The following is an 11,504-nucleotide window of genomic DNA, read 5'->3' as shown; positions in this document are numbered from 1 at the left end:
CGGTTCACCCACGCTTACACACAAGAAAAAACTTGCATACAAAGAGAAAGACATCCACACTGCCTGAATTCATTTGTAGATGGAGGAATGAATTGATTGTTGTTCTATTGCATATGTAGAGCTAATGAAACACATTGTGTGACGATTCAACTCAATGCAAGACATTTGGAGTGAGTGGATGGGCCTTGAGGTACTTTAGAACCAATCCTCTCCTTCTAGTGACGGTCCACGGTCCTGCAGCATTAGGTACGAGCACATTCCATTTATTCTCCAATTTGTCTGTCTCAACACACAACACGTATTATTTGTTTCGGAGCTCATTCTTACCGGGGGCGGATCACAATATATCTGACCAATGTTGTGGGTAGATAATTTATCTTGACTAACAAGTCAATAACATGCACTCAGGAAATTATTCTTTTCAGTCTCCAAGGTATTGGCAAAGTAACATAATCTTGCCAGTGCAAGTATGTGGTGGGCCATCGGGACATTAATGGCTGTTTACAAACCAAAGGGCCCTGGAGCGGATGCCTGGTGCTTGGTTCAATCATGCGTGTAATAATGTCACATTGATCCTCTGCTGTAACAGGCTAATGAATAGTCCATGAAAACCATTAAACAGATCAATTAAATGCCGCTGAGGAAATAGACTCGTCATAAATAGAGCGAGGACTCGGCTTGACAGTTTTTTTTTAAAAGTGTGATATCTTGCTGCCGGGGTACCTGAACATGGCGCTATCCTGTGAATGCTTTCTGCTTCGAAGTGACATTCAGATTCTTGAAAGTGTGTGTGAGGTTTCTATTTTCGGTCTTCCCTGGGAGTGCCATGCAGGTGAGGATGAGGAAGTCACTGGCAGCTCCGATAGTGGCACTGAAGATGGCAGAATCTCATGAAAGATGCAGCACGGCTTACTTCCACTCCTCACATCTCCTGCAGGGAGAAACTGAGCATGAGGTTCTTGCTCTGACCAGCGCTGTGCAGACATTTGACCACTCCACATGTTATGTATGCATGTACTGGAACATGTATTTCTTTCCTGCTGAATCCATAAGCCACCCTATTTCAGGGTTTCTGAATGAAAGGTGCTCCATCACTTTGAGAGACATTTAACCAAATTCGTACACACAGATTCCTTATAAGTCAGCCCCTCAGCATGTGGCAATGTTTTACTTAATCAAGCTTCACCAAACTCAATTATCATCACTTCCTCCCTCCTGAGATGTCAAGCTGAGGCATGTCTCCCTCTCTAATGACCAGCCTCCACACTTCCCACTATTCCATCATGACAGAGGTGAAAATGGAAGACTCAAGGATGGTTGAGGGCTCAAATTATGGGGGTTTAACCCCCTGTAAGCCTCTAAATACTCAGTTTAGAGGGCCAGAACTGATGGGCTAAAGCCTCCACAGATTGTCTACCAACTACTGGACCCAGCATAGAATGAAGGATCCCCTGCCATGACTACAGCAGCCACTTCATCTACCGTAGTCCTAATCAAAGTATTAGATTGATTGGCATTTGAGTTGGAGTTGCATATAATTATTGGATGGAAAACCTGCCAACAATTTAATTGAGTTCATCCAATGAGTCATTTCTTTGAGTGTGTGCAGACATTTGACCACTCCACATGTTATGTATGCATGTACTGGAACATGTATTTCTTTCCTGCTGAATCCATAAGCCACCCGATTTCAGGGTTTCTGAATGAAAGGTGCTCCATCACTTTGAGAGACATTTAACAAAATTCGAACACACAGATTCCTTATAAGTCAGCCCCTCAGCATGTGGCAATGTTTTACTTAATCAAGCTTCACCAAACTCAATTATCATCACTTCCTCCCTCCTGAGATGTCAAGCTGAGGCATGTCTCCCTCTCTAATGATCAGCCTCCACACTTCCCACTATTCCATCATGACAGAGGTGAAAATGGAAGACTCAAGGATGGTTGAGGGCTCAAATTATGGGGGTTTAACCCCCTGTAAGCCTCTAAATACTCAGTTTAGACTTAAAGGGCCAGAACTGATGGGCTAAAGCCTCCACAGATTGTCTACCAACTACTGGACCCAGCATAGAATGAAGGATCCCCTGCCATGACTACAGCAGCCACTTCATCTACCGTAGTCCGAATCAAAGTATTAGATTGATTGGCATCAGAAGTGCCACATTTATAATAATATGTTTAATAATTAGGGATATTAATTCTGCATTGCCCATCCTTGGTTATTAAGGAGGTTTGTGGGCTGTGAGCATGCGCCTGAGCCGATGCGCCCGGGGGGGTTCCTTGCTCAAGGACACGACTACTGCAACTAATGGGAGGGAGAGGGATCGAACCTCCCAACCTTGTTGCAGCAGGACCCCACCACCCCCCCACTGACAGCGCCCAAGCTACATGTCCATAATCGTATGATCATATGGTTACATGAAGGTTGCTTAGGGTGACTGATGACCTACTACCAATCACTAACTGGGGATGCACCATATTATGTTAGTTCATAATGAGGTCTGGCTTTGAAATCCGGTTTGACTGGAGAGCGAATAGCAACATGCTGTCACATCAGATAGTAAACACATGGCGGAACACGTTGTCCTTGTCACCTCTTCTTGACCTAACTGTGAACTCTGTTAATGGTAGAGCACAGCTCGAGACAACTTAACCTGCGGATGAGTGCGTCAAAGGTTCAGAAATTAAGGGTTGTTGGTGCCATCTAGTGACCAAGTTCAGCAACACTTAAATTACATGTATTTCAGACACACATTTAAAAGACACATTTTCTCTTCACGTGGTATTTACACTGCTTGCCAGGAGCAGGAGCACCAGGAGTGTCTGATGTAGCCTGTACATCTGAAGAAAGAAAGACACCACTGTTACAAATGCATTGTCTTTATTTCCCCTAAAATAATCCAACTGGATCCTATAACACGGGTCAGAGTTGCACAATAACACAGTAATAAACACACGCGCACGCACGCACACACACACACACACACACACACACACTCTTGTGGACCTCCACAACATGTTTTACCAGTTTGCGGATATGCTGTGGTTGACCTCCCAGCACATGTTCTGTGGCCTATGTGCTTAAATGCTGCAATAAAAAAGCTTCTTTTTTTTAGTGTGTGTGTGTGTGTGTTGTGATATATTATATAGGCCTATGTTGGGTTTGGTGGGTTCGTGGTCACTTCTTCTTCTCTCCGATCCTGTATTCTGAGACGGTGTGCTGCTGATGCTGCTGCTGCAACCGATGCTGGGACGTCTGTCACTCAAATTGAAAAACGGGGTTTCTCCCCTTGGATCCAAGGGGAGAAACAGCGCCACCAAAATCTCCCTCGTGGCCAAGAACATATGACAGTTGGAACGATAAGAACTACTACAGAAAAAAAATAGTACAAGTTAAGGAAGTTATTAAGTTATTTAGCCCGGGTTCGGTCACACTTGACCCTGAATAGGATACGTAGTTTTAATAATTAAATGGAATGGTACTGTTAGCTAGTCTGGCTTTATTAAAACTTCAACGTCATTAGCTCCTCTTGCTTGGTTGTCATGTGCAAACTAACCTTGTTGCCCAACGTCAATGTAAATATACAACCACAGCCCCACTGCTGTGCCAGCATGTGTGTCTCACTATCTTATACTTTATACCTTGAACACAACGGCTTCCTTTCTTTTGCTCCCAAAGTTCAACCATTAGTTGCATTTCTTCCTCCGCTGCAGTGACATTCTGGCCCTGACAGTATTCAGAATCATCTTGCCCAAGTTGTTATAAAGGTGATGATCACCTCTAACAGTGATGTGATGGTTGGAGTTGTGTTTCTCCGTGCATGCGGTTTATGTTAATGTGCCACAGCTTTTGCTGAGGGTCTTCTTTAGATAAGTGGAGGCCAAGCCCCGAGGTATTCATACATCATCTGGGAAAGATACAGTAGGAGGTGGATCTAAATCCCTCAGTGCCATTATGGGATGGGTCTTTCTTTGTTCAAGTATAGTTCCCAGTAGGTGAGTAGGAATGGAATACTCTTAATACAACTTAATTACAGCAGCACACATACACAATGCCAGGACTAATGTCATTAAATACACCTGTGCTTGTTCCAGCCTGCTCTGAAGTCTATTATAAAGCAGCTTGCAGCCAGTGTATGCTTGAACCTGACTGCTCATGCAGTACCGTGTCTTTCCGGTAGAGGGGAGTATTTAATCAACCATGTTTAAAGGAACTGCAGTATGAAGTTACAAATGGAAATGTGGCGACATACTTTTAAAAATGATTGCAACACTCTTTGCATTTGAGTTACACATAAAATGTATGAAGGAAGAAACCGGTACAATGAAAACAGTTATTTGTTGGAAAATACTGTTTTGTAGGCCAATAACAATTGTGTAAAAACCATAGTTAGTCATTTATTTGTTGTAGTCTCATAATCTGCGGGTATGAATTCTCACCAGGGTCATGACCTCTCTTTGGCTTTATTGTATACATCTTACATTTTAGAGTACGTGATTCTGAATCATTGAATACCAAATCATAAAAAGGTCTCATTATGACAGTTGATGGTTTTTTCTTCATTTTAACCATCCGATGTAATGTTTATATAGGATCCACAATAAATGTTCAAATCGGGTCATAAAACGTGACTCTCCACTTTAAAAGGAGTGTATATAATGTTAATCAGGTTTACCAGTAGATGGCAGCAATGTGCATCATAAAGCGCATGCGTGCTGCAGATCGACAATAACCATACTCCAAATGAAATATCCCGTCCTGTTTGACCCTATCCCAACGAGCAGACACATTTAAATATCTGCCTTGAAAAGTATTGTGGCCTTTAATCCATTTACTCTTCATTCTAAAGTATGATAAAGAAGAGGGTTAACCATATAACAACTGGGTGCCTTCTTAACATATTTAATATGCAGTGACTGTCAGTATCTTCTTTATTCTAAAAGGTGAAGGATTAATGTCTGTTACAGAAACATACCAAGAAACATAAACAGAGGGGAACATTTTTTATTCATGGAATTTTGTAATTATTTAATATTGGTTTTATATTCACAGTTGCTACTAAAGGACCAACACAACTAAAGTCACAAAAAAGCACTTTCCGTTAAGATGCTGTGAAAGAAAAAAAATATGAAAGGGACATTTTGTTTGTATTTGTTGTTTCACCAAAGGGGGAAATATGGGCTTGTCGGGGTTTCAATCAAATGCTGTTTCCGGCTACTGACACTGCCAGTCCCTATCGGGGTATAGCGTGTTTTAGTTGGGGCACTTCGCTGAAGTAAACAGAAAGGGAGGGGAGTGCGCGCGAGGCTTTGGAAACACATGCAGACAGCCGACCACTGCATAAGTGTGGAGCGCGGGACGGACTGACTTCAGCCCACACCACTCCTCCTCTGTCCGAGGGAAGACCCAAAACCTCTGCTGTGATGCGCGCACGCTCATCTCCACTAATAATGTGACCATCACACGGACACGGTTGTCAGATGTTTAAGCTCATCGTCGCTTCATTGTACTTGAGTGCCGCCGGTTTTCCACACTGTCACACAGAGTTTGCAGCCAGGCTACAGCAGGCTATCCACGAGGGATACCTGGCGTGAGATGCGGCAATGTCCCGAGGATTATGCCCACGCGTAAACTCCTGCGGCTCTGCTTGGATTTTGTCCGCGCTCGTATTTGCGGTGAACGCGCTCGACGTGGACGCGTACAGCTGTCATGAAGTGAGGACCGCGTTCCAGCTGCGGCAGGTCGGGCCGCCGCACCGCGTCCCGGAGACACCTGGCAGAGGTGAGCCAGTGGGTTTGGCACTCCGGCTAGAGCGCACTGCTCACGTCACAGTTTGTTAACGGATACGCAGACATCACATATATTTTATTTATGTTCACATGTGTTAGTCAGGACTATCTATCTCTATTTAACAAAAAAGAAAAGAAAAAAAGAAACAGTCATGTCAAGTGTGTCTAACTGTTCTGCGCTTCTGTCAAAAGCACACGTGGGTCCGTCACCACGAGTGGTCTACAAGCACACACAAGTAAAACAGAGTGAAAGGATGAGGCAGAGCATATATTTTGATATCGATGTAGGTTATCTTCATATTAGTCTTGTTAGTTTTTGATACCTTTTTAAATGTGACCATTAAGTAGCTGATGTTGGGTATGGGGGATGCTACTTGGTAAGGATGGGTTTCTGAAAGCATTTTAAAGTAAGTTAAGTATATATGCTAATTATGTATTCGGCAGAATCTTTTCACATTCATCATGTCGGTCCATTGTTGCACATTCGAGACATCCTAAAAACATGTGTCTGTGTATTATAATAGCCTAGGTCTGGGCAATATGACATGTTTAAGACGCCCAGTAGAAAGGCAACATATAATCTTATGTGGTTTAAAGGGTCAGGGCCTCTTGGTAGAATGTGCAGCTCCACGTGCCACCCAGCTGCTTATCAATCAAGCAGGCTGTTTGGAGAGATTAAACTATTATTTTCGCAGAGAAGCTGACCGACGCATTCACAAATTGCTGAGACAGCGTTTCTGAGTCGGGGAAAAAAAGCGAGTGTGACGAAAAAGTCTCATACATTTAATCTCTGGGGATTAAGAGGCTATAATAACGTGTCCATGGTGGGCGAGTGATTGACTTCCAGAAGTCAGACACCAGTCATTATTTTGGCCTCTTTAGATTCGTGGCATGGCATACGGGCCCCGGAGTGTACCTGCTCTTGAGCTCAGGAGCCACAGTTCACAACAACATACCGCCCAGACTCTCACAACAGGCCAATAGCGTCTCTTGGCACCTAGCTGCTGACATGGTTACCAGTTGTATTTCTCATCAGAGCGATGCTTGGAAGCAACCTTAAATGCCTCAACGGTTTTGTGGTTTGTGCTTTCCTCCTGCACGCTTAGGAAAAGTTGTTTTACGAGAACAAACATTGGTTCCAAATAGTTTTTTGGAGGCACAATGCATTTTTAGCGGGTTCAGGCTCTGGGTCAACTATGCTAGGTGTGCCTGAAAGTTGTTCTGCACGCAGAGCAACAGACTCCATCAATTTGAACTAATTCTGTAATGTTTCTCCAATGCCTCGGACACCAACACAATAAATCTAGTTATTCAGTAGCATTATCATTGTTTTTTAGCCTTTACTCTTTACTTTTAATCTTTTAAATATTTTGTATAGCTGCTATAAATGTATTTTCCTTTACTGTGAGTCCGTCAGTCTACGATTTATTTTTCCGGTCAAATACTCCCAATGCCAGACGTTGAATGTACAGCTATGTCCAGTATGTGACGGGCCAGAATCCTCCAGAAGCAAAGCTGTCACATGCAGGTTGGTGGCAGCTTAGGTGTCACCGGGTCTGAGTCTGCAAGCTGTCCAGGGAGAAGAGCAAGAGATAGCTGAGTGGGACACATACCCAGAGCTGCATCCAAACCATTCGATATGTTTGTTTAGCAGGGTGTCACTACTAGCAACAGAGGATGTCTATGGCATTGCACGCAGTAGTTTTGGGGTGAGCTCTCAAAGACAACGGAAGGACGGTGGTCTTCCGAGGACGTCAGTAGCAGTCTGCCGTGCTTTGGCCAAAGCTACATATGGGAATCCCAGGCTGCATCTGCAGCTGTTGATGAGCTTTTATACGTGACAGTGAGCATGGGAGTGAAGCGCATCCAAGAGTCTCGCACCCTCTATGTTTAAAAAGAAGTTTGCATGCGATGTCGGTGATAAGATCCAGACACAAACTTATTACTTCATATAAATGTTTGTGTTTGTTCAAAAGGCGTGGTGAACTGCATCGCTTGTGCGTTTTCGCCCCACGTGTCTCCGCTGTCCCGAACCCTACAGCTACTCACACATGGCTGCAGCTTCACAGCGTTTTTTGGGCTTCTATCTTTTAAATTTTTATTTTTTTATTTGCACTTGTCTTCGAGAGGTTGTTTTGGGTCAGACGCAATCTTGTCTTCAAAGGGCCGACCAATGGAAGGGGGTGTTGGAGTGGGAGATGTTTTGTGTACGTGTGTGTATGTGTGTGTGTACACAATTGTGCGACTCTGCATCAGTTCTCAGATCAAATGCCAATAAAAGCAACTCTTGAAATTTGAAGTGGCAAAACTTCAGCCCTTTTCACAGGCTGATGTTTTTTTTTGGATACAGTGCTGCGTTTCATTCAAGTGAGGTGAGGAGTGTGGCAGCAGGGAGTTTTAGAGCCGGCCAATTGAATACGATCCTATTCTACGGTACAGCTATTTTATTTCACATTTCTTTATTATTTGTTTTTCTATCCTACGAAAACATCAAGTGCAATACGTAGTTATCGCGCCTCGTGATTATCGAGAGCTTTTTTACTCAAGAAAGTGCAGAAATGTAGCAATAGCTCAATGTAAATATAATTCTCACTTCAAATAAAAGTCCTGTTTGAAGCGAGTCCTACTCCTAATGTTTTTTACCCATTTGATGGAGTATGTTAGAACATGTCAGCACCCCCCAAATTTGGTATTTCCTTGTGTCGAATAACTTCGGACCAAATTGTTTGCTTACCAGGCATTACATGTTCATTCCCTGGGCCTCGCTTTCTAAAGAGCGGCTTTATCTCCGTGCCAGATTCAGCATTAAGGGAACTTAGATAATCAGACGTGAAGTTGCTTATCCTGTGATTATTTGAAAGAGTTATGACCGCTTATGTACTGTGGTACACGGCCAAATGCTCCATATTGAGATTAACACAGGGTGCTGATTTAGCACTTTGGAGATAGATCATTTGGAAAGCAGGCTGTTCACAGACACACTTATCCTACAGCTGGCTTCTAAAATAATGTCCACAGATATGATAAAACTTTTTTTCCAGCTCTGTAAAAACTATCTGATTGAGCACGGCTTATCTGATCGCGTACACACCGCACGCTTTGTTGAAGCTATTACTCTACTGCCGTTCTCTGATGTACTTATTAACAGCTGTTTGAGTGAAAGAGAAAGTGTCTTTTATCTCAAATACAAGGCGAGCAGGGTCATGTGTTAATAGCAAAGAGAATATGAACGCAGTGTGTTCTCACATGTCGCCACATCCTTAACCAGTTACAGCATCAAAAGGCTTGGCAAGCTCTCAGAGCTCAACGTCTTCTTTGATTAGCCGCTGGTTATTTTGTATTCCCTTTTGAACGTGGCCTCCGTCACTGAGAGACCAGGCACACACCTTCTCTACGCCACGCAACCGTTTATAAATAATTGAGCATCCCTGTTCAAATTGTACACTTCAATGTAATGTAAAATTGACACGGGAGCATTTTTAAAGCCTTTAACCCTCCTGTTACTTTAGGGTCAATTTGACCCCATTCAATGTTTAACCCTCCTGTTACCTTAGGGTCAATTTGACCCCATTCAATGTTTAATGTCGGTGTTCTTTCGGGTCAATTTGACCCCAGGCTGTTTTTCACTGTGTCAAACATATAAGACATATCAACTTTTTCATATATTTAAAGGGCTATTTACGTAGTCAACAAACAAACATAAAGTACCTCACACTTAAATTTGGAAAACAATATTAATTCTAATAATTTTCTGGAGGTTTTAATTGCTGGGGGCAAATTGAAATATAAAGGTAACAGGAGGGTTAAACATTGAATGGGGTCAAATTGACCCTAAGGTAACGGGAGGGTTAAATAACACACGGCTGGTGTCATTAACATCTGTGACAATTTCACACATGATACACCTTATTGAGCGGGCGAGCACCTCCAGCATACCAGCGTTGCCCCATTCTGAGGCTGCTCACTCGGTCTGAGTCGGGCTTGAGTCTCTACGCATCATCTCTTATTGGATTTCCATCCAAGTCTGTTGTGCGTTTCAGTTGATTGTGTGCTACCTTACCCTCCATGGCTTGGTCCCGGGGTAGAGGCGGATGCGATTCCACGAGATCAGTAGATTTCCAGGTATATCGTCTGCAGTACCTCTCTAATAATATTACCATTTAATAAAGATGAACCGTCTAGGGATGTAAGTGTTATGGGAGAGGAGCTGGTTTCTGAGAGGGAAGCATTCAACAGATTATTTTAAATGTTCAACATAAGTGTGTGGCCGAGCAGCCCTCTGATATGATGCTGCTCCTCCAGGTCTGCATCTATCTGCCCGCCAGCCCTCTGCTTCTCCAATTCCAGCTCTGCCTGGCCAACCTCTGCCCTCTGGGTGGCGTTGGGCCCGGTGCCGATCACGGTAGGCAGTTCTGGGTCCGGGAAAACTAAACATTCCAGTTTCAAGGTTGTCCAAAAATGCAGGTATGCGGCAAAGACCCTTTGAGATGTGTTTTCATTCAACACGGTCCATCCAAAACACTGCCAACCTGTACAGAGTAAATATCCTGTATGTTCAGTGGATCTTCAAAGTGGAACTGGCTTCCTGAGGCAGGAGAAGGGCAACTGCAGTAATTACCCACTTTCCAACAAAGTTATTCTTGTTCTCGGGAAAATATCAAAACAGCAGCATCAGGAAACTGCAACCCTCACAGTCATCAACGCAGTCCAAATCATAACAACATTTCCATACCGTGTTGAGGAGATGTGAGCTGTTTATAAATCAGTTTATGAGGGCAGGAGTGTTTGAAAAGGGCGGTTTCAGGCTCACATCTTCTCAGCAGAATACTGTATTCAGCTGTGTTACTGTAGGCCCACATATTGAGAATGGCATGTGAGGTATAGCGGGGTAATTATACAGTGGTAGGAGTTTCTCCAATCACGAGTTTTGACTTGTGCAATGAAGGGCGCTGAGGTGTTGCTGAAGGGATTGTGACCCCTGAGACGTGACTTTAATACGGCAAATTACTCCAGAGGTATTTGTCACCTGAGGACGATTAAGGGAATTAGGATTCAGAGTTGACTTCCAATTTGGAGGGCAAAGTGTGTTAAGGTTTAGCCAGGCAGAATGAGTGGCATACACATTGGGCACTAATGACATCTTCTGCCCATTGGAGTCTATATTAGGTCACTTTAAGGCCAAGAGTTGTGACTTGAAGTCAGATTAAAAGACAAAATAACATTAACAGTTCTTGAGAAGCTTTGAAATTTGTAAAATACTATAAAATCGCTGCATGGGCAAATGCTGCAAAAAAAGTGCTGACCCTCATATTCTGCCATTCATCTGTTCTCACATGTTTTCAGCATATTGCAATTTTGTATTCAGTGCACCTAAAATGCAGGACCGAGGTAGTGTGACATCTTCAGAGCTCAGAAAGCTCTCACAAAAAAACCCAGTTTCAGCTTAAAGGGACAGTTTGCCCCAAAATATAAAATAATACATGTCTCCAAAACTATTAGATCTATAATTTCGGCTTTAAATGTCCCTTTGAGTATTTGCAGTAAGAGTCAAACTCCACAACAGTGTGGTTGAAAAGGAACATGTAAGTGATTGCACTGTGACGTCAACTGAGAAGATTAACACATTTAAAGTGAAAGTCCCCGTAGTTGTCTGTGTGAGTAGAGCATTAGTGAGAGAGGGCACCGAGACATCTGAGTAAAGGGGCCACAGGGTC

At 43.3% G+C, this 11,504-nt stretch overlaps 1 protein-coding gene across 2 annotated transcripts in view; it reads left to right on the top strand.

Annotated features, from left to right (window-relative positions):
- Positions 1–5,323: 5,323 nt before the first annotated feature.
- Positions 5,324–11,504, top strand: part of LOC130198067 (glypican-5-like) — an 89,278-nt gene continuing 83,097 nt past the window's right edge. For both annotated transcript variants that reach the window (XM_056421127.1, XM_056421126.1), the window contains exon 1: positions 5,324–5,782. In XM_056421127.1, the coding sequence (XP_056277102.1) occupies positions 5,605–5,782 (178 nt within the window). In that variant the 5' untranslated portion in view covers positions 5,324–5,604. The remainder of the gene's footprint in view (positions 5,783–11,504) is intronic.

This window comes from Pseudoliparis swirei, chromosome 8 (assembly GCF_029220125.1).
Source record: "Pseudoliparis swirei isolate HS2019 ecotype Mariana Trench chromosome 8, NWPU_hadal_v1, whole genome shotgun sequence".
NCBI classification, from domain to species: Eukaryota; Metazoa; Chordata; class Actinopteri; order Perciformes; family Liparidae; genus Pseudoliparis; species Pseudoliparis swirei.
The sequence above is the reverse complement of the archived record's forward strand: the minus strand, read 5'-3'. Positions and strand labels throughout refer to the sequence as shown.